General features: G+C 43.4%; 1 protein-coding gene across 1 annotated transcript in view; it reads left to right on the top strand.

The window, feature by feature from the left end:
* Positions 1-15,893, top strand: part of SV2C (synaptic vesicle glycoprotein 2C) — a 169,060-nt gene extending 153,167 nt beyond the window's left edge. The window contains exon 13 of the mRNA XM_081053165.1: positions 13,576-15,893. Coding sequence (XP_080909291.1) covers positions 13,576-13,759 — 184 coding nt within the window. The 3' untranslated portion in view covers positions 13,760-15,893. The remainder of the gene's footprint in view (positions 1-13,575) is intronic.
* Positions 15,894-24,233: the final 8,340 nt, after the last annotated feature.

Here is a 24,233-nt window from a genome sequence, read left to right as displayed (position 1 = left end):
CAGATTCAGAGGTAGAAGCTCTCGGAGAGGACAGACTGCATCTTTTGGTAATCTGTTCCTGGTGTTTTTCTTTGGCCTCCTTCGTTGTCTTGGCCAAAAGTTTAGTGGGAAGATCACTTGAGCCCGGGAGTTCTGGGCTGTAGTGTGCTACGCCGATCGTGCGTCCGCACTAAGTGTAACATCAATACGGTGCCAAAGCGGAGGACCACTAGGTTGCCAAAATAGGGGAGAAAAATATTCCTGGTCTCACTGATACTATTGTGCTTCATTGCCTGGGGCCCAAAGGAGCCAGCAGAATCTGCCAACGTTTCAATCTGTCTAAAGATGATGTCCACCAGTATGTTGTGAGAAAGCCCCTAAACAAAGAAGGTAAGAAAAGCTTTCAAAAAGTCCCAAGCTAAATTATACTTGTTAAATCAAATTATACTGGAGATCCAAATCTCAAAATAGAAGCTATCTAGTCCCACCGTTACAAGCCCCTGTCTTAAGACTTGTATCATCACAGGAAGGCATTCTAGGATGTACAAATTGTAATCCACTTAAACAAAGCCAAGCAAGCCAAGGATTTATTTTAAAAAAAGAAAATAGTACAGTACACTCTCAAGATGTGAGAGGAGGCAGGCTAGGAAAAAGGGCAACTGCCCCCAAAACAAAGAAATTTAGGATTATATTTGAATGTGGGCACGAAATATTCTTGGGTAGGTCGCAGACGTTCACAGGCCGGGTCTCCGCTGACCACTCCTACCCATGGGGAGGTGGGATTCCCTTGTAGGAACTGTCAGGACAACTCAGGGTGGAGATTTCTCCCTGCCTGCAAAGCTAGTAGTGTTATAATGTATTACAGCAAGCTGCAGCTGCACCTTTTCTTACGAATGATCTCATCCCCTCTTTTGTTTCCCTCCTCTTCCTCCCTCTTCTCTCCCCAGACCCTGTGCTTTCTGCCTATGGTAACATTTCTTCACATTTCTTTCTCTGCTGTGCAATCAAGAGGCAGAGAACCTGCCTCTGCTAAATCTGCACAGTCCAGACGTTTGCTTTGCTCCTCTTCATCCTGAATTTCCCTCTTTTGTTCTGATTTCATTGATTTTGTGTCTTTTATAAGCTACTCTAAATCGTTTTATTAAGAGGCAGGTAAATTTGAAATTAAAATTATATGTACTTATTGAGCAGCACTTTTCTATATCTAAAAAAGAAAATAAAACAACAGCTGCAAACACTTTGTAAGGGAAAACTCTGTTGTTTTCCCTTTACTCTCAACCCGTCACTTCTGGACACCAAATGGGTGTCTTACAGATTTAACTCAATTCTCAGTTACCTGGAGATAGCATCAGGTCCCAGAGGTTAAGGGCTCAGTCCCATAAGATTACCCCCACTTCAGACTCTAATCTCATGTCAGGTTACCCCCTGTACTTCTGACCAACCGGCTATAAATTAGAGTTCCCTGACCCCCTTCTCAGGTTCAGTAATTTGCTAGAGTGGTTCACAGAACTCAGGGAAATATTTATTTATGTTTACCAATTTTTTCTGAAAGGGTATAGCTCAGGAATCGCCCGATAGAAGAGATTCATAGAGTGCGGTATAGGAGAAGGGGCGCGGGGCTTCCAAGCTCTGCCCGAGTGTATCCCCCTCCCAGCACCTCCACATGTTCCGTCACCCTGGAAATTCATCAAATCTCATTGTTCAAGAGTTTTTTTCTAGAGCTTAATCTCCTGCCACACCCCACTCCTTCCCAGAGGTTAGGAGCTGAAAGTTCCAACTTTGGTCTCCCTGGTCACCAGCCCCATCCTTGGCTATCTAGGGACCACACCCTAAGTCACCTAAGTCACTTACGAATAACAAAAGACACTCCTATCACTCAGGAAATTCCGATGGTTTTAGGAGCTCTATGCCAAGGACTGGAGACAAAGACCAAATATACTTCTTATATGGTAGCACTTTTCCACTGTGTAAATGCTCTACCATTCTCCTATTCACTACACCTCAACATCAAGGAGAAGCATGACGTTATGATTGCAGAGTCTTAAACAGATGACCAGCGACATTTCAGAAAGATCATGGACAGTGGCCGGTACATGATGATTTGAGGGACACAGAAAAGGGTGGAAAAACCCTGATGTCCACATAAGAAACATCCAAACCTGTAGAGATTTTTGTAAGAGTTTATTTAAGCCAAAACTGATGACAATTGGCAGGAAACGAGATTTCAAATGATTCAGAGGAAAACAGTTTGCATTTTCTTTTACACATTTGGAATTAAGGCGGGAACCTAAGGAAGATTACAGGAAGGTGGGAGAGACAAGGCAGGGATCAGATTACAGGATAGTTAACAAGATTATGTGCTCTCTTGAGGGTGGTCACATTTTAGAAGGAGAGATCTGAAAAGAGACATTTCAAAGGTGTTTTAACCTACCGTGTTTCCCCGAAAATAAGACCTAGCCAGATTATCAGTTCTAATGCGTCTTTCGGAGCAAAAATTAATATAAGACCCAGTCTTACTTTACTATAATAAATAGTAAATTTTACTATTTTACTATAGTAAATTTTACTATAGTAAAATAAGACTGGGTCTTATATAATATAATACCTGGTATAATGTAATGCAATATAATATAATTAATATAATATAATATAATACCGGGTATAATATAATATAATACCAGGTCTTTAATATAATATAATATAATATAATATAATATAATATAATATAATATAATATAATATACTACCACATCTTATATTAATTTTTGCTCCAAAAGATGCATTAGAGCTAATGGTCCAGCTAGGTCTTATTTTTGGGGAAACATGGTAGATGCACAAAAATAGTGTACAGGGCTTGCTTAAGGCAAAGATAAGCCTTTTACTAAAGAAGTTATACAACCAAAAGAAACTAAATTTGTGCAACAACCTGAATGAGCTTAAAAGTGCAGTCATTTCCAAACCCTCCAGAAAGGAAGACAGTTTCTGGCCTTGTGGGACTTTCAGTAATGCTGCGGGACTTTGAGTTATGCTGTAACTTACTCTTCTGATTTATAATCTGTGAGGTAATAAATGGGTATTGTTTTAAGCCATACACACAAAAAAGTTATATTCCTGGGCCATGCCTACCGACCTTGACCTTCCCAGTTAGAAATTTATGACCAGGTCACTCTGTGTGGTCACTTTCAGTAGAACCCCTTTCGTCACATACGCATGATCTACTCAATCATCGGCCATTGACAATTAAGCTCAATCTCCACTACCTCTCCCCTGTCCACCTCTGGGAAAAGGGCCAAAAGTTCCGACTCTCCTTTCTCCATTATTTCTCCACTCACAAGCACTGCCAACACCCAAATTTCTTTCAGCCCTCTTTGGGGATAGGACTAGGAGATGCCAACAAAAGATACATTTCATTTATTGGTTTCCGTCAGGGCTTGTTGGAGCCCCACCCTCTATATTTTAACTGGGGGAAAAAATAACAAATTTTCCCTCATTTCTTGGAATTTTTGAAGAGTGAAAAACATGGAGGGATAGGTTGACCTGGATTTATCCACCATTTATTCACTCCATTCTTCACTTTACTGCCCTTCTTTGTCTTCCCCTCTGATAAAAGTTCTAAACTTTCTGAAAGTCATAAATGTAGCCCACCTTGTATAATAGGCCACGTATCCAGCTCATTTTGGTTCTCACTTTTGGCCTGTATGTCCTTCTGCATCTAGTCAGTGACTTCCTGTTGTTACCCTGTGGGTTGGGTAGAGCTCCACAGCTCATGCTTCCTGTGTCCTTATAGCCAGGCAGCCATTTTTACCCCTCCTCTATGGAGCTCAGGGCAAGGAGCTCCCACCTTGTAAGTGATGAAATCCAGGCTCCCCTTGCTTGGCTCCAACTCTGCACAGACCCCCTCAACCCAGCAAGCCTGTCTCATGGATATTCTTACGGAAGCATCTCCTGCCTTTCTCTGACCACTGGCTTCCTTCTTCCTACCCTCCTACACATGCACAATTTCTAGACATGACCTCAAAAAGGATTTGAAAGTAAAACACTGATTGTGCCTACATGCTATTTCCTGCTAGTGCTGGGCAGTTGCTCCTGTTACCCAGCACTATGGGATGGCCCTCTTCCTTGATGAGCTAAAATCAAGACATCTACCCAGAATTAACGAACCTAAGCCCTCCCCTTAGGACAATTCTTGTTTAGACAGAGATGTTCCCATTGCTTCCCCATGCTCAATCCTGAAGGCCTATAATCCTGGGTCTCTTACTGACCAGCTCTGTGACCTCAGGGAGACCACTCAGCTTAACTGTGCCTTCGTTGTTTGAGATACAATATGAGGAGATTGAAATAAATGGTATCTCAGGTCCTTTCTAGGTCTGGAATTTGCCTCTTTTTCTGGTATTCCATAACAGCACTTGTGTTCATTCTTTCTTGACTATATTCTACATCTGTAGTCATGAAGATAAAGACCTCACTTATTTTTTTTGAATGATGAAGGAAAGTTTCATTCAACTGTCTTATGTAACCCAATGTACACTCTACCCATGTCCCTGCTTTATTTTCCTTTATAGGCCTTAGCATTAAATTATATATGCTTACATTTTATGTGACCTGAGTCACTTTGGCCATTCAGCAAATGTCAGATCCTTTTTTGTCTCTGGCAATTAAAAGTAGAGGGTAAGGGGATAAAGAGTATCGGTTGTCTTCACCCACCATCTTGTCCCCAGGTGCTGTATGGCCATGGAAGCAGATCCTACCAAATGTGCAAACAGGCACAAAAACAGTCATTTGGCCTGTTCTTGACTCCAGGGGAGTCCATATCTCTGCTTTTGGGCACTGAACAAGCCCTTGCATGACAAGGCCAAGGATATCATGATATGCTGACAGCAGGACCACCAGACTTGGGGCCGGTCAATCAGCAGAGTGTGCTGTTAAGTGTTGGGGTGCGGGACCAGTGGACTCGAGCATCTGGAGTCTAGGCCAAGGGTACCATTTCACTGGTCTGAGGTTGTGGCGCTTGGAGGATGCTTGTCTGTCCATGGTGCTAAGGATAGAAAATTGTTTCCAATCAACTGCATGCCTTTTCTTTTTCCCAGTGACATGCTCATTTATTATCATTATCAAGTATTATGTACTGTACAGAATTGTATGTGCTATATTTTTCCCATTCCCCCACCCCCTCCCCTTTGGCAACCATCAGCTTGTTCTCTACATCTATGAGTCTGTTTCTTTTTTGTCTTGTTTATTCACTCATTTTGGTTTTTTAGATTCCATATATAAGTGAGAACACATGGCATTTGTCTTTCTTTGCGTGACTTATTTCACTTAGCATAATGTTCTCTAGGTCCATCCATGTTGTTGCAAATGGCAAGCTTTCATTCTTTTTTATTGCTGAGTAATATTCCATTTTGTGTGTTTGTGTGTGTGTGTGATATATTCTTTATCCATTCATCTATTGATGGACATCTAAGTTGCTGCTGTATCTTGGCTACTACTAGTAATGCTGCAGTAAACATAGGAGTGCATATGTCTTGTCGAATTAGTGTTTTTGGTTTCTTCAGATAAATACCTGAAGTGGGATTGCTGGATTGTATGTCAGCTGTATTTTTAATTTTTTGAGGAACCTCCACACTGTTTTCTATAGTGGCTGCAATAATTTATAATCCCACCAACAGGATACAAGTGTTTACTTTTCTCTACATCCTCACCAGCACTCGTTATTTGTTGATTTATTGATGATATCCATTCTGACAGGTATGAGGTGGTATCTCACTGTCATTTTGATTTGCATTTCCCTGATGATTAGTGATGTTGAGCATTTTTCATGTCTGTCGGCCATCTGCATGCCCTCTTAGGAGAAATGTCTATTCAGGTCCTCTGCCCATCTTTTAATTGGATATTTTGTTGTTGTTAAGTTGTATGAGTTCTTTATGTATTTTGGAAATTAATCCCTTATCGAATGTATCATTTGCAAATATCTTCTCTCATTCAGTAGATCCACCTGCATGTCTTGAATACCATTCATGTCATCAGTGAAAAATGATTTCCATGTTTATTAACAAACCTTCTCATGCAGATTTCTAAAGTGATATTTAAAGCCCTAAATAACCATTGTGGACTGTGGGTTCCTGATTAACGTGTTTAATCAGGCTGTTAGGGTGTACATTTATTTGTTTATTGTCTGTCACCCACTAGAATGTGAGCTTTTGAAGGCAGGTCTTTGTTTGCCTTATTTACTACCATAACTCCAGGTGAATGAATGAATGAAAGAAAGAAACATGCTTTTTTAAAATTCAGCTGGTTATGGGCGATTGTTTTCCTCCCTATATGAGCTCCCTCCCTCTCCAGGGTAAGCTGGCTGGGCCAATTGTGAGTGAAGGAAGAACCCTCTTCAGTTCCCTTTCTGCTGCCCTTCTTTTTACTTTTTGAATTGAGGAATAATTGGCATGCAGTATTATATTAGTTTCAGGTATATAATATAATGATTCAATATTTGTATATATTGCAAAATGTTCACCACAGAATATCTAGTTAATATCTGTCACCATACATAGTTGTAGAATTTTTTTCCTTGTGATGAGAACTTTTAAGATTTACTCTCTTAGCAACTTTCAAATATGCAACACAGTATTATTACCTCTAGTCACCACACTGTACACTATATCCTGTGACTTATTTTCTAACTAGACGTTTGTACTTTATGACCCCCTTCACCCATTTCACCGAACCCCCCAACCCCTATCTCTGGCAACCACCAATCTGTTCTCTGGATCTATGAGTTTGTTTGTTTTAGATTCCACATATAAATGAGATCATACAGTATTTGTCTTTCTCTGTCTGACTTATTTTGCCCTATTCTGTCCTGTTCCACTTCTGTCATCCAAAGCCTGTAACCTCCAGATCTTTTAGCTGTCAGCTCCCTGCCCCCATGCAGCACTGCCTGTTAGAGACCCTCTTCCTCCCCTTCCCAGCCTTCTCCATCAACACTGTAGAGGAGACCAGAATTCAGATGCTGCTAGAAAATAGCTGGGTAACTTCAGATTAGTTCTGTTAGTTTTCTGGGGTTTGGTCTCCAAATCTGAGAAATGGGGGGTGAGTCAGACATTGTGCTATTTAGCTCATCTTATTTAACCTTGTTTAATCCTCACGCTAACCCTACAAGAGTAGGTAGCTTTACTCTCTTTTCAGGTGAGGAAAACAAGGCACAAAGAAGGGAAGTAACTTGCCCTGGACCACGTAGCCTCAAACCCAGATGTGTGACTCAGGTGCTGCTCTCAGTGCACACATATCTACCTGCTCCCAGTAGGTCTCGGGTAGAGGTCTGGGAATCTGTTTCTAAGAAGCTCCCTTGGTAATTGGGGTGGACAGCCATGTTTGTGAGCCTTGGCCTTAGATGAACTCCAAGTTGCCTCCCAATGCTCACTTTCATTCTGTCATTACTTATCTTGGCCCAGGCCCTCACTTCCTAGCTAGCGTTAACAGATAATTGATCAGACACAAAGGCTTCCATTATTAGCTGTGCATGAATATTTGCATTTCAACAGGAATAAGAACTAGGAAGACCCTTGATGGCTGTGGGGGTGGGAGGGAGATGAGGGGTGCTTTGGGCCCAGAGATTGCTCCCAGCTCACAACTCATCAGTATGTCCTTCTCCGCTTACGTGTGTGAGCGAGGAGAGCCCTAATTACAGTGCCATCTCCCCAGGTTAAGGAGGACATACCCAGATCCCACACATACCATACTACTTACTTGGATGAGACAAACTTTCTCTTTCTTTGAAGATCAGAAAGCAATTCAGTCTTTTCTGACTTAAGAATGTGAAATTCGATTTTTTTTTTCCCCTCTGAAAAAGTAAGATGATAGTCTGGCAACATCAAATGGCCATTGCAGAAATCTACTTCCAACCTATTTTAAAGATATCAGGACATTCCTTAGTTCATTTCACAAGTGTCATATGCATGCCTGTGCCAGTCCCAAAAAGGGGTTGGGATGACTGAATGTAAGAACTACACCATCCAACCCTAAAAATGTGGCTGGGACCTCACTAAGGCTAACTCCAGACAGGGGAGCTCTGCAGTTGGTACAACCCAGCCCTTAGGAGGGGAGCAGGAAGGTGGGCCTCATCCAGCAGGGAAGGCCTCCATGGCTGCCTCAAGTCCAACCTGTAGCAACTGAGAGTTGGAAGAGAAGGGAAGATTCAGGTTAGGTGAGAATCTGATTGCCTCTGGTGCAAATGAGCTGTGAAACCAGCATACACAAGAGAAGTTAAGAGCCAGCAGAGAAGAAGACAGAGGCTAGAAGCCTTTGCATTAGATTCCTCTCCTGTGGCCACAGCAGCACATAGTAAATATCTTCCCTGGTGGTGCTACACTGCCTGATCTTGCCTAACAAACACATGCAAACAGAGGAGGTCTCATGTGTGAATATGTTGACTGAAGCATCACTTATGTTTCCCCAAACTTGGAAAGCTCCTAATTATCCAATGGTATGGTTACAGAAATAACGGTTATTCGCTAAATCACTTCATTTTACATGAAACATAAATGACATGGGACAAACAGTTATGTTACTGATTGGAAAAAGCAGAAAGCAAATTTCTGTAAATTCTGTCACGTGTAAAAATGTGGATATGATTGGAAGCACTCTAAAGGGAACTCAGAAATGAAAATCATTTGTTGAAGGCTGAAGTGGATGTTTTGCCTTTGTAATTTCCTTTAGTGTGCAACAGTAAATCCAAATCAATTCAAAAATGTAGAAGTCTGTGGGAGACTGCAGGGTTCTCAGCCCTGGATACACTTTAACATCACGCAGACTTCCTAAACTGCCAATGCCTGGGCCCCCGGGAGAGCAATGCAGTCGTAATTTCTGTGAGCATGACCCTGTGCATTGGTATTGCCATTTATATTACTGTTTTCAGAGTTCCACGGGTGTTACTATGCGCCCAGGTTTGAACACCACGGGGTGAGGCTTATACGTGTCCGTGCACCCTACTCAACCAGATTGCTCTCCTCACCCCAGGTTGAGAACAGCTGCATGAAGCAATGGGAAACTTATTTGGGGACTGACGGAAGCCAGGCCATTGGCACTTGAGAAGCCACTGGGGGAGATGCCTCAGGCAGACCTGAGTGGGGTACCACAGAGCTAAGTTAGGCAGATGTGAGAGGCAGAGAACACCTCTGCCCACGTTCCATCCTTCACCTGGCAAGCTCCTCCTAGTCCTTCAAACCAATTCTGTTCCCACCCATCCCCTCTGAGAAAGCTCCCTTCCACTACCCCACCCTAGCCGGAGATCACTTGCCATCCTCTGTGCCCCCATAATACCCCGTGGGTATCTTTGTCGCTGCACTTAGCATGTTGTGTTACCATGATCTCTTTGCATCTGTCTTCTTGCAAATGGGCACTTTATCTTGTTCATTTTGGGATCTCTGGTGTCTAGTGCAGTGCTGAGCATGTAAGAGATGCTTTAATGAACGACTGCTAAAGGAGTAAATGCATGAGAGAGTGTGTAAGTGAGGATTATATTAATGACACATTTGCTTCTTAGACAAATATTCAAGGGGTTTCTCATGTTCTTAGCATTGTAGTCCTATAGCTCAGATGGAGTCACTATTAAAGTAGCTTTTTTTAGGTTAACCTGGGGAACCTAGACGTCATTGGTAATATTGATTTTGTGAGAAAAATGAAATTCATTCTGTTTTATTTCAAATAGTCCACTTCCAGCTGAATGTTTAGGTCACTGAGTATTCCTGACTGAAGGATCGCCTGTATTTTCCCAAATGCCCCACACTGAGACACTGCTACCAATGATTGGGCTGAGCTGTCCAGGAAAAGTTCCTTTCCAAAGTTTAGACTAGACAAAGAAAATGCTCAGAGTTTACCCTTTAACAGGTACATTCCAGGAGCTCAGTCTGGACCTATACCATTTCACTCCATTTCACAACATAGCATTTATTATTTTTCTTTTCTTAATGATTTCATCAGTCAATGGGGCAGATATTTCAGCCGATGTTTAAAACAATGGCTAACACTCACACGGTGCCTGCCAGATGTGCCAGGCACTGCCTGAGTGCTGCCATCATTCAGTGTCCCTCTCTTCTTCCCAGGAGCCTCAAAATATCCCAGCTGATCCTGCCCTGAAGTCAGAGAAGCCAAATAAGAAAGAGACTAGATGGGAGGAGGGCAAAGCTACTCTCCCTCACGCTATCCAGAATGGAGCCTACAGTTTTCTTTTCCCAGCCACCAATTACTACATACGAGTATAATTATATAAATGAACTAAGACTCACTAAATTGTGAAGGCCCTGGAGGAGGAGCCACAGTCCAGCTGCAGCAAGGGGACTCTCTGCCCCCATCAGCTGAGCTGAAGCCAGCTGCTTGGACCAGCACCTGATTCTCAGGCTGGGAATTAATGGTGCTAGAGAAGAGCTACCTTAATGGAATGGGGGACAGGACTGCACTCACAGGGTACTGTTTGGGGAAAAAATTCCCACTTAAAGGATTTAAATTGATAGGTTGAGCAAGAATGGAAAACAAAGAATTCTGGCTGGAGGGGGTGGGGAATGAAGGATGGAGCTTCTAGAAAGATGATAGATCATTTCAGTCTTTCTCTTTGGTGCTTGCTGGTTAAGAGAAGGTATCGAACATCTTTTGTCCTGCTGCTAAGTTGACAAGGAGGGACCCTCCATGTTCTGAGCTCCCCATCCTCAGAGGACTTTAGGAGCACATGGTGGCTTGTGCTTTGTACGTCTGCAGAAGTTAATGCCGTGCCTTTAAGTAATAACAAGGGAATAAATAAACTAAAAGCTTCTTTATAAACAGATAACCCTCAAGGGAGAGACACTTTTGAGTATGATTTTTCTAAGACAGCTGTGCCTCTAATGCATAGAAAATCACAGCCTCCAGCTACAAGTATTTGAAGAAGTAATTTACTTATCCAAGGAAAGGACAGTCACATTTTCTCGAATACCAACATTAATTTAAGGAGGCTATATGCTTTGCATCGACACCAGATTTTCATGTGAAGAGCTGCCTCTGCTTGGTAAATGAAGAGGGAGAGTCTTAGGAAATAAGGATTTGATCGTCTTTTTTTAGAAGCTTCAGATACTAGCTGCTTCTGACGCATGTCTTAGTGTTGCCCAGAAATCTCAGGAGGTTGTCCTCTCGTCTGGTACACTTTGAGAGAGATAAGGAGATGGCCACCAGTATTTTATACCCTGTTCTGAGTTATACCAAAGGTTTATAGCTTGGGAAAACATGGTTATTATAACACACATGTAAATTCTGCATGAGTCATTCTCCAGTCTCAGCACTGAGAGACTTCTTCATACAGAAGAATGTTTTTCTTTCTTATCAACAACTACCCATTTTTTCCAGAACAATACAGCTTATTTCACCACCATCAGACGTATTTGGTAATTTATGAAACAAAAAATGTACTTTAAAAAGAAGTAAAAGAAGCCAGTTTGAAAAGGCTACATCCTGTATGATTCCAATTATATGACATTTTGGAAAAAGCAAAACTATGGAGTCAGTAAAAAGATCTATGGTTGCCAGGGGTGGGGCGAGGGAGGGAGGGAGGGAGGGATGAAGGGAGAGCACAGGGGATTTTTAGAGCAGTGAAACTGTCATTCTACATGATGCTCTAATGGTGGATACATGCCATTATACATTTGTGAAAGCCCATGGAATACATAATATAAAGAGGGAATCCTCATGTAAACTACGGACTTCAGTTAATGATAATGTATTAATATTGGCTCAGCAACTGTAACAAATATACCACACTAACATATTAATAATAGGGGAACTGGGGGGGGGATATATGGAAATTCTCTTTACTTTTCACTAAATTTTTTGTAAACCTAAATCTGCTCGAAAAAGCCTCAATTTTGTTTTGTTATTTGTTTTTTAGAGTAATGCCTGGCACATTGCACTATTGAAATGTTTATTAAATCCATACATACAATTTCCCGAATGGGAAGTCAAAAGTCCTAGTTAATGGGAGCCAAAAAAACGATTACTTTTTAAAATTTTTCAGCCTCAGCCTCATGGCATCATCTCTGTGGAGATGGGGGAGGCGGTGGGTGATGATACGATGCTATGTAGTAAGTCTTTGGTGCCCAACATGTAGCCTCAAGCTATTTCATTTGAAAATAGTTATTAGTATATTAAATCTCCTTTTCTTTTTGGTGGTTGTTGCTATTAGTGGTCTCTTTTCTTAAAAACAAGCCAAAAATAATAAGAAGTATACAAATTTAGCTTACCCTCTTAAGAAGTTCCTGTTTCTCTCAATTGGAGATTCTGTTACACCCATTCCTTACTCTACTTTCTAGATGTCATAGCCGAAAAGAAAGTCAGTGCTTGCTGTCCATTTTTAAGTCTGTTCTGATTAGTGAAATCACCAGCCTGCACTAACTCACAGGCTTGGTTCCTGCAGCTCAAGAGGAGGGCGGATTCCTTTCCTGTGGGGTGGGTGGGATAATAACCTCAATAAATATCTCCACGTTGAAGAAAATATCACTAGGAACAGCACAAGTAGTGATGAGTGGTTGTTATGATTGGCCAAAAGAAAAGCCGCACTTACAAATTTGCAAATCAATCAAAGGAAAATGTGTACTTCATGCTGCATTTTGCAGCATTTAAAACGAACGCGTTTCCCTCTGGAGAAGGAAAAAAATGTACCCAGCGATGACCCTACATTTGATGTGACTTTACGATACATGTGTACCCCGTGACAGACAAAAAAAACTGAACTGACCTGAAAGCAGAGGAAATTCATGTTATCTCATGACATCAGTGATCTTGATACTCTCATGAACAAAATTAAGTTTCCTGCCCAGGAGGCTTCAGTAAAATCACCCTCAACACACGTAAAGATAGCCATTTTTCTTTCCCAAAGAATGTCTTAAGGAATGGGATGTGTCTTATCGACATACCACCTGCACAGCTTAAATGCCAGCAGAGTATGCAAGATCTCAAGGCCTGCAATCTGATTCTCCTCCGTAATATTCTCTTGGACTTGCTTGCCCACCTGGAACTCTGACAAGGATGTAAGAAATGTGTCAGTAGCTCATTGATGGGCCGCCCAGCTTAGTAGTCAGGCTCTGCCTGCCACCAAAAATGTTCGGGAAGAGAGCATGATAGTTAACCTCCATGGTACTGGAAAGATGAGGAATACAGTCCAGTCATCCCTGACTTTTCCTGAAAATGGGCTTTAGTTATTAGAAACCTTGCACGTTAGTTAAGAAAAAATAGGGAGTGAAAAAAAGAAAACTAAAGAACTGTGTTGTCATACGTTTTCATTTAACTCTGGAAGAGAGAAGAGACTTCTCTTCCTCCCTGAAATTTCCTCTCTTGAGAAATTGCAACTCGTGGGCAGAATAAGAATCAAGGGAGAGAAAGTCAACAGAGGGCTGAAGGAACAATACCAACAACTGGGGTGCTCTCTCTCCAGATGTGCTGACAAGCAGTTAGTTCCTTGCTCTAATAATACACAAAACAATTACTTGGAGATCACTGGAAAGTGACATATAGGACATTTGCATCTAAAGTTGGAATCTTGCAAGTTCCTTTTCTCAGCCTTGTCCAACTCTCTTTTCTTTGCAGGGCAACAGGCTTTGGCTTCTTGAATGCACTCTGCAAAGCCGCTGCCGTCCTTGGGAACTTGATATTCGGCTCCCTCGTCAGCATCACCAAAGCCATCCCCATCCTACTGGCCTCCACTGTGCTCGTGTGTGGGGGGCTGGTGGGGCTGCGCCTGCCTGACACACAAACCCAGGTCCTGATGTAACTGGAAACAAGCCATCCATCCTGTGGGGTTTCCTCCTGCCCTGCCTGTGTCAACTCTCCTGACTGACTCAAGGCTTCAGATTTTTCAGATATAGAAAGGTGGTCAAATATCAGAACACTAACTCTTGCTATGACTAAAATTTAGATGCATACCATCTTGCCCCTTAAATGTGATTTTGCACAGGTTTTGATTTAGGGATTTTCTTACGCCTTGTTACATTTCCTAACTTTGATGTTATTGCCACCCAAAAATCAATGGAAGGTTTTTTAAATGTCCAGTGAACTGGGCCTCCCTGAGATTCTGTTCACTGGAGGTTTGGAAGCTAAGAGGATTGTGCTGCTGTAAGAAATAAACCCTGCTCCTAGTTCAACATTCACAGGAAATATAAGTTGGCATATTATTGCTTTTGTGCTGAGGAGAGGAGAGGGATTCTAACTTTTCTTTTTTTCTTTCTTTTTTTTTTTTTTTTCAAACAGTGATATTTCCTGTTTACTTAGAAAAGGACACCCAGCAATTCTCGCTGTTACAGCAGGGCCTCTCAGAGAAAACTGTGTGGTACCAAACGGAGCTGGGTGGGGCTCTTTCAGGCATGACAATTAAGGTGACTGTCCTGACAAGAAAAATAAAGGCTCTGCAGGTAGCAGCAAAGATCTCAGTGAGTTGAATAAGCAAAATATCTGCCAGAAAGCCTAATTGAACTTATGAGAAATATGAGGGAAAGGGACAATAATGGCATCTGTGATGGTGGCATGTGGTTCAGAATGTTAGAAAATCAGAGATCAGAGAGAGATCTTGGGCTTCTATTTACCTCTCCCTGACCCACCCCCTCCACCCCTGGCTGCCATTGATCTTGCCAGAAAGCGGATTCAAGGAAAGAAAGTCACTTTCTAAAAATTGGATCTGCCTACCTGATTCTGCTCTTCATCCAAACTGTCTCTAGTCTAGAGATTGTCAGTTATCTAAGTTGTCAATTACAAGTTAGGAAGACATTCACACCTAAAGCCATTTGAAAATGCAAAATGATACCTTGAGGGTGCCACCTTCCTGAGGAACAGTGACCCCAGTAGTTGACATTGGACTTTCTATAGCTGGCATCACTGAAGCGGGTCCCGTTCCTCTATCTTCCCCTGGGCTGGGGCACTGGCTGCTGGCTCTGTGTGAAATCCCAGCCTGCCATACTCCATGGGGCCCTCTGGCAGACAAGGCAGCGCCTCCTGGTAGTTTGGGTTGCTCATATTATCCACGGAATCTGCCTGGTCCTGGAAGAGAGAGGTCAGCAGGACATTCCCACAGGCTGTCAGCTACTGTGACCTTCTCACCCCTTTGGGCCTGCCCCTCCTCCATGCTGGACCTTTTTACTCATCTTTGAAATCTGAAGCCTCCTTCTAGACTTGCAGCAATGACCAGCAGCCAGGAATAAATCCCATATTAAAACAATATTCCTTTTTTAACTCTCTCTGTCTTGTGAGAGGGTTATATACCTATACTTATTAGAGGCATTTCCAGCAGGCCTCAGTCTTGGGGCCTCACTAAGGAGAGCCTTTGTTTCCAATAGTCATTACATTCAAAGATGTCTTACCCCCAGAGGCCTCTCTGCCTCCCTCTTCGCTTCCTAATGATCCTCCTCGAGCTCCAGACTGCAGAGTTCAGACTCTGTGAAAAGCTTCTTTCATTAATAGAAGCCACTAATCGACTCCCCCTTGAAGCAATTCAGGTCTGTAGGCGGGCAGCCTGGGGTTGGGGCTGTCAGGAAGAGGGTGGTTCCATGGGGATATGAGCTGAGGGCCAGAACATCAGGAAAACGCAAATCAAAAACTGCTAAAGTAGCAGGCAGAAGGAAAATCAATAAAGACTAGAGGAGATCAAGTAGACCGATATCCACAAAGCAGGGAAAGAAACAGAACACACTCTCACATCTGCCCATTGTAATATTGCTGGAGAACAAAGCCAGCAGTCAAAAACCAAGGAAGTGCCCTGTATATTATTCTTCTTCCATATGAACTCATGTCTCCCCCTCGATTTATCTTCTTAGAAAAGACATATTTGGGGACCCGAGCAGGGCTTTTTTTAGTTGGACGTAGCACGTGCAGTAATAACTGCAAAAGTATGATACGTATCTCCATTGACCCATTTCAAAAAAAAAAAAAAATAGAAGTGTGTATCGATGTTACTGTCTCTAGTCTTCCGTGACAGCTAACTTTGCTTCCTGGACTAGCTTTATTTTTACAAATGTCTCCAGTGTCTGTTGTAGCTCTAAATTCATAAACCTCCTCCCAAGTGATGGAGCCCAGTTTACACAGAATTTTATTTGAATGCTGGCTTGGGTCAGAATAGGATAAACCAGCTGAACCCCACTTCATGAGACCTACCACCATGTATCCCCTTCAGCAGGGCCTTTCTTGGCCTTCTTGTCACCTAATCCAAGCCTCCCAGGTGGCCCAAGAGGGATCTATCCTAATCTCCTGGACAGTCTGTGGTCACAAACCTTCTTGGTCACCACCTTTTCCACCTTTCCTACAGTTTTCTCTGCCTCCCTTCCATTGTTCCCGTCACCTGGATTTTCTATGAGAGCTCAAGTTCTTCCCCAAGTATGTAGTATGGCCTGTCTGGCTTGTTCTGGGGTTAGCGGGATTAAGATATGGCCATGCAATTAAGTAGAAACTCTCAGTTCTATCAGTGTAGGAAGCCGCTGGCACAGGGACATACACCCGGCATCTCATTTCAAGTACGGTAGAAGGAAAATGAGAGTATATGAAAAAGAGAAAGCCTAGGAAACAGAACCATTTGCTCCTATGTTTCTAGCTCCTTTTCTATCTAAAATTTCCTCATAGCCCTTTGGAACCAATCCAGAATCCTCCCAAATCCTATTATCACTGGGTCCTCTCAGTAGGTAAAACCCCCAGCTGCTCCAAACTATAAATCCCATACCATGTTACACCCCCAAGTGATGGGTTTTAACAACACCCAGCTGCCACACAATCCTGTGCTTTGGAAGCCAAACCCAGGTCATCTTACACACCGAGTGCTGACCCTAGGAGATAAGATAGATGGGTCTTAGCCCAAGCTCCACCACTAACCAACAGTGAGACCCAGATCTTGCTGGGGAGAATGTCAGTCATGAACATCCTCAGTTTCCCTGTCTATAAAGGATTGGGACTAGTTTGCTAGTGGGTGTAGTCCAAGTCTCTAGAGGATCTTCATGAAAATCGCTTCATCTGATTATCTACCTTCTGATGCTAAACTCATCTTTACAAGCATTCTTGTAGGTTCATTCTATGAACCTACAAGCATAGGTTCAGTTTAGAAACTGAAAAATTAGGAACTAGGCACGCGTACAAGAGCTCAGGAAGTTGTTTTGGAAGCCCTTATGGGCCAGAGAACATAGTTCCCATGTTATTTGTGCTCTCGGCTTCTTCAGATTCCAAGCATTATCTCGATTCAATGCTACTTGGGCAGTTATTGCCTGTCCAGGAAAGGGACCCACCCAGCCAGAGACACCATTGGGAGACTGTCTGAGCACAATACTACCACAGAGCTGTATCCTGTCGCTCTCCTGACTGTGTACTCCACTTAAGTCTTTAAACGTGGTCTTAAGTAGACGTAGGCCTTCGGAGTTTTTAAGTGATTTTACCTAAGTTGGCAAGTGCACTTTCATTTACAAATCTCTACGAATCAGTTCAGGTTCGCACCAAAAACTGCTTCGCTGCTTTTCTGGATGTCTTGAGATATCGAGACAGAGGTGGGAAAAGAAATGTGGTGACAGAGGGAGAGTCCAAGATAGCCTTGCAAAAGTTCCAGTGCAGAGATTGGGGTACAGTTTTTAGACGTTCTAAACCCTGGTACCATTTCAAAAGCATTCCTTGGGAATACCTTCTGATTCCCTCTGCCAAGCCAAACAGAATATGATATTCTCCAATTTCTTTTCTGGTCAATATCAAAATGGGCTTCACCTAGTTTTTCAGTAAAACACCTGACCTGTTCATGCATTAAAGGCTCTGAAGTCAGGAACGTCTGAATTGGGCCTTCATCTGGTATCACAGGGAGGTAACTGGTTGGTTGTTTAGGTGCATATTGGCTATATATTTGGTTTTCCTTTTCCCCCATATCGTGTGGAACTTAGTTCAGTTACCACGCCTACACAAACACCAGTCATGTTGCAACAACCAAAGCAATCTACCCAGGAGGGCACTCAGAAATGGACTACACATTTCTTACAGATTTTGTTTCTGCCAAGCAAAGTGTGTTTTGAGTTAAGCTTCGCTCATTATCTGTGTAATGTAGACAAAAGAAAACTATCGGTCTCTCCGAGGTGTATTGTATATTCCTTCATTGTTTCAGGTGGGGAGGGTCAGTTCTCTGTGTCTAATGCCTTCTGCTCTAAACGGGGTAGTGTCTCACCAGCTGCTCCAGCCATTGCCAGGGTTTCCTTTGGTCTTTCTCAAACAATATCTAGATCCAATGTTGTAATCCCAGAATTCTGAGTTACAAGGATGCAGCTGATGCAGCTGATGTTTAAGGCTAACAGGGCTGGGTGGGGGAAGGAACTTGGCAGAGCATTCACTTCTCGCTTGTCGTCTTGTGTGATTATTCAATAAGTATGTATTGAGCACCTCCCATGGAGGCATTGCTGCATGGAGATAATTAACCCTTTACGGGACTTAAATGATGTCAGGGCAAACACGGCGTGAAAGAGAAAACATCTGTAACGAGGGTATCAGATGGTTGAAACGCCCTCCCCATAAACACAAAGTGTTATTTTTCCAAATTTAAAAGAACTAATCGCCTATAGTGGGCAGTGCAGGAACTCCTTGAAAATCGGGAGTATCTTTGACAGCAGGAGAAAGTTCCTCAATGGCTTGGCCTTTGTCGGAGGGACTACTAACTGAGGAAACGAGAAAAACGGAGCCACATATGTGCTATGTCTTTAAATGTCTTGGCAGGAAATTGCCTTAGGTATTATTCAAGGAAAAGAATCAGCAGCAAAGATAGCCCCATCTTTATAGGGATGTTCATTTTTAAAATCCCAGTGTCTTCCAAGGTATTCTTTTCGTGGCCTGAACCTAGGGATGGGGGCTGGGAAGTCTGTTCCAGAGCAGGCAGTGTGGGACTTTTTTCTCTGGAGCAGAGCAGAGTCAGCAAATCCCTCAGCTGCTGGCCTCTGCTTCCCAGGGTGTTTCCTTTCTGATTTGGAAGACTTGTGACTGAGTCAAGTGTCTTCACAGATATCCGAGAGCAGCTTTCCCCCTCTCTACCCTCAGCAGATAAGCCACCCAGAAAACAAAGTCTGACAGTCAGTAGCAGATTTTCAGTTTTCAGTTTAAAACCAGTGCATGGTTGTTGCAAAGTGTCTTGAAGAACCTTTGGGGTTCTGCGGCCTGAGGGGAGGCAGAGCAGAGAGAGGGTGGTTGTCAGTGACCCTCCAGCCTCCCCTCCAAGAGCCCCTATTTCCTTTTTCCCCACTAGCTCTCTCTTCCTTACCTCCCCCAGGTAGTACGCACTTCCTTTCTTTCCCTTCTCTTCTGCCCCCCTTCCTCCTCTTGCTGCCTCTTAACTCTCGCAGTGTACAAAGGCAAGGCCAAGCTTTACTGGGGCGCTTGGGGCTAAAGAACATGGTGATCATTCCACGTGTGTGGTGGAGGCCAGAGAATGGAGCATGTGTTGAACAGAAGGATGCAGGGGGTGTGAGCTGTAGACTCTTGGCCCTGTACTGGGCTAGATTCCCAACTGCTTCTCAACTCCTGTGGGGCATAGATAGGATGTGCACCACTGGCATGAAATCTAAGAGAGGCCCATGTCTCAGAATCCACTGACCTGTGGAAGGTGGACACATCTCTCCATGCCTGCAGAGGGTCTTCCCTGATGCGGAAGGCTGGGTGCTTTCCATTCAGAAGTACATGCTGAACTCGCAGAGGTTGCCCCTTCTCTGCCTAGCCTCCTACGTTCGTGCTCCCCTTAGAGCCAAGTGTGTCCAGATTTAGGAGGAGGTTTAGGAAGAGGAGAAAGCGCCCCTCTGCCCTCTGTTCCTACTCAGACAGGGTTTAACACCAAGCTAGCGGCTTACCCTAGATGCAGGGGTGCAGAGTCCTAAGCAGCTTTCAGGTACCTGGAGAACAACGGGCCGAGCCTGCTCCCAGGGGCCAAAGTTATGCCTCATCTCCCGTGGCAGAGGCCCCGTCTGCACCACACTGAGTCCCATGGGTTTGCAGATCAGCACTGCCCCTAAGCCCCAGGGAAGGAAAGACTTAGCAAGCTCAACCTCATGTCGGTAAACAAAGGGTTTCTTTCTGCATTTGTATTGACTTCGAATAGGATCCGCGGTGCTGGGAAACCAGTTTTCTATGGATATTGTTCCTCCAGGAAGAACGTACAGAAAATTGGCTATTTTATTATGTGCACAAAAATAAACTTGTTTGAAGTTACAGAGTATCACCCTCTCACACCCAAGTAGGCGTCCAAGAAAGGAACTCTCCCTTGCCTCCGACATACCCCAGGTCTGCCTAGGAAGTGGACAGATTAATGACTTCATCTCATTTCCACTGCTGTTGTTATACATTTATCGTACCAAACCTATGTCCTAAATCAAACGGAAGAAAAAAGAAATGTTCTTTCTTGATATGTGCTTTCATAGCATCCCAAATGTGGCTATGAATTATTGCCCTGACCCAGGAACATGTTGAAGAGATGGTATGTCCTTCACTAATGTCTAGATACTGTAAATAAAGTCCTGGAAGGGCTTTTTCTTTCAGGTGAACCTCCATTTCCACATGCTAAACCTACAACCCACTCTCCTTTGCAATGCGATCTTGGCAGTGGTCCTGACCTTGGTTTTGGCGTTTGGGTATTTTGCTTTGTCTTGTCTTGTTTCTTTTCTGTTTTTACTGCTCTGTAAGACCTCCTGCTATGAATGTTCCAGTTACCCTAATTGTACTGTATATACGTGCTGCATGTGTGAACCCCAATAAATTCTGTTTCAGCTTTCTGGATTTTTCATCTGAAGTACAGCTGGTCCTGTTGTGAACTCATCTTTCTGGTATGCTCCTCTGTGTCTGATTCCTGATTGCCAAAATGTTTGACCAAGTGTGTTTTCACAAATGTCCTGAGGCAGCCATGCGTATCCTTGTGAAGGGGCATGCTTCGTGTGGGATGACTCGTGTACAGTATAAATCTGTCACATGTGGAAGTGTGTATACATTTATATGCCAGATACCTAACATTCATGTAACAGCTGCAAAGATATTTAATGTACATCAGATTAATAAAAGAGCATTTTCTGCTCCATTATATTCAAATAAAGATTGCCGTGTGACTGACTTCCCTTCCCAGCATGAATTGACCCTTCTAAAGTAAGTTCCTTTTTAAATGTCCTTGGGCATCATGCAAACCTGTTTCCCTTGATTCAGGCTTGTTTGAATTGTTTGTGTGGGTTGGTGTCATGGGTATTGATGTATTGTTGGTTTTACAGGGACACTTTCCAATTGTTGGCCAGGACCAATGGGAAGAAAATGTTTGTGGGGGAGCTTGTGACAAAGCAGATGCTTGTGTTCTTTTGCCCTAGAGCAGGAATAGCAAACAGATTTTTCACTAGCATATGAACTCCAGTTGATTGGTAGTGACTGCTTGGAACGGGAGCTTGAGAAGAATGAGGACAAAAAATTGCTATGTTTTATAACACTGGCATTGGAGGCAGAAACACAGATTGCCTGCCATAGATTTGCTAATCCCAAAAGAATACTTTCGACTGCGTTTAACAGAAGATTCAGCTTCCAATATCTTTACTAATAAAGGGAATTGTTATTTCACATAGCAAAGGAGATAGGATAATGCCAACGTTGGCTATGATGAGACATGGCACCATCACTGAAGACCCAGGTTCTTTCTGTCTTTTCGATCAGCCATCCTCAGCACACTGGCTTTTGTCCCTTCATGGGCATGGGATGGTTCTAGCAAGTCTAAGCATCATATTGTCACCTAAAAATCTAAGGGTGGGGGAGAGACTGTCCCTTCTTTATGACCCTTTTTAGGATGAAGGGGAATATTCTCAGAATCGTCCAGCAGATTTCCCCCTCTGTGTCATTAGCTAAATTTGCATCATTTGCCTATTCCTAACCCAGTCACTAGAAGGGGAATATAATTCTGATAACTGACTTAGACTAGACAATATTCTCCTTCCTCCAGAAAGCTTGGAAAGCGTTTACTCCCTCCTGAAGCACATGGCTTCTGATTGCCTGAACAACACTGGCATTTATGAGCAAAGAAGAAGGAAGGTAGCTATTGAATAGGCAAGTCAGAGTGTGCCATGAGCTCCATCACCAAGCTAATGCTGTAGTCACCTGTGGCTATTTGTATTTAAACTTAAAATAACTCAAATTAAGAACCCAGTTCCTCAGTCACACTTAGCACATTTCAGGTGCTGTTACCATGTGACTGGTGGCTGCCATGTTGGACAGCATTATTATATAGTTTGCTAGAGCTACTGTGACAAAGTACCATGAACTGGTACAGGCTGACACAGCAGGAATTTGATTTTTCACAATTCTGGAGGCAAGAAGTCCAAGATCAAGATGCAGGCAGGGTTGGTTTCTTCTCTTTGGCTTTAGATGGCCACCTTTTCTCTGTGTTGTGACGTGGTCTTCTCTCAGTGCATTTCTGTGTCCTAATCTCCTCATCTTATAAGGGCACCACTCATATTGGAGAGGGACTTATTTTAACTTAATTATCTCTTTAAAGACCCTATCATCAAATGCAGTTACATTCTGTGGTACTGGAGCTTAGGAGTTCAACATATGAATTTCAGGGGGGACACCATTCAGCCCATAACATTATCCCCTGTATGATTTATTTTATTGTGTATGTACATTGTGTGTAGAGTTTGTTGCACACGGAGTATGACTGAGTGTGCCTGTGGTCACATAGGAGAGTAGCACAGGCTGTGTTATTGTCACCATAAGAACATCCACACCTGTAGAAAAATTTTATAAGAGTTTATTAGAGTTTATTTGAGCCAAACAGGACACACCTGGAAGCAAGACCTCAACAGACAGAAAAATGCTTCCAAGAATGACAGTTTCTTTGATACTTCTGGAATTAAGGGGGGAACGTAAGGAAGATTACAGGAAGGTGGGAGAAAGCAAGGCAGGGATTGGATTACAGGATAGTCAACAACCTTGTGTACTCTTTTGACAATGGTTACGATTCTGGTTACGATTCTGCTTCCAAGGGGTCTGAAAAAGAGGCATTTCAAAGGTATGTTAACGTAGGTGTGCAAAAAATGATGGACAGGGCTTTCTTAGGGCAAAGATAACCTTTTACTGGGGAAGTTATATGCCTGGGACGTGACTATCACCGTGACCTGCCCAGTGGGGAATTTATGATCGGATCCCCCTGTGAGGTTAGATTTATCACAGAGCCCCTTTTTGCCCATAGTGTGTGTTCACTCTTCTGTGTGCTGCTCATTCAAATGGGGATATAAAGAGAGAGATTGAGGAGTAACCCTAGGACCCTGCATTCATAAAGCAGAAACAGATAACTCTCAGGGACACCCCAGGGCAGGCTAGCCAGGCCTATGAGACCTGTGCTGGGCTGTTCTTAGACCAGTGACTCTTTGCCTCCTTTAGCCTCTCTGCTTATTAGAATTCCAAGTGAGACCTTGCTCTTTCTCTACAATGATTTTCTTTAACCTTGGAGTTGGTGAGTGCAGTTTTCCGCACCTTGCACTACAGCCTCTAAGCAAAGCCGCCCCTCTCTGAGCCTGTCCCCAGTGAAGCCTCCTCCAGGACTGTGACCAGCTTTGTGCCCTGGTTGGCTGCAAGGGGAGCCAGGAGAAGGAGCATTCCTGGCGCCTGGGTAGACCTTGCCAGCCTGTTACAACCCCCGTCCCTTTTGTTCCCTGGGGAGAGCAAATGCATCGTCACGTCCTGCAATTTGCAGCCCAGACAGCAGGGGGAGAAGTGAAAGCCACGAAGACCAGTTCCTGAAATGAAGACAGCCACAGCAACTCCCTGGGGCCGGAATGAATGAGGTGGTTGGTCTGGGTTCACAGAGGACACAGTAAGTTTCATCCCTCACTCCAACTGCACCTGCGGCCACCTGCCTTCAGTCCTGTTTCTGAGTCCACTGCCCAAAAGCCCACAGGGAGGCAGAACAGACCCTGAGGGCACGAAATGCCCTTTGGACTGAGATGTCCAAGAACATTTCCTCAGCAAATTCTGTCCTGGATGGTGCTACAAGGAAAACTACAGCAGATCACAGAAGGCAAAGTGACTTGTAAGTTGTTCCCACCCCTTGTTTGCGCTTTGAAAACATTCAAAGGCTCAGAGCTTTGTTGTGCTGGCGTCCCTCTCCAGCCTTCCTCTCCATCAGAGGGCATCTGGAGCACTTGCTAAAGTGCAGGAAGCTCAGCCTTTTCCAGACCTCAGTGTCCACACTGAGGTCAGATGGACCTTCCAATACAGGGGACAGAATATCCCCCTTGCTA

This window comes from Rhinolophus hipposideros (genome assembly GCF_964194185.1).
Source record: "Rhinolophus hipposideros genome assembly, chromosome: 7".
Taxonomy (NCBI): Eukaryota; Metazoa; Chordata; class Mammalia; order Chiroptera; family Rhinolophidae; genus Rhinolophus; species Rhinolophus hipposideros.
The sequence above is the reverse complement of the archived record's forward strand: the minus strand, read 5'-3'. Positions and strand labels throughout refer to the sequence as shown.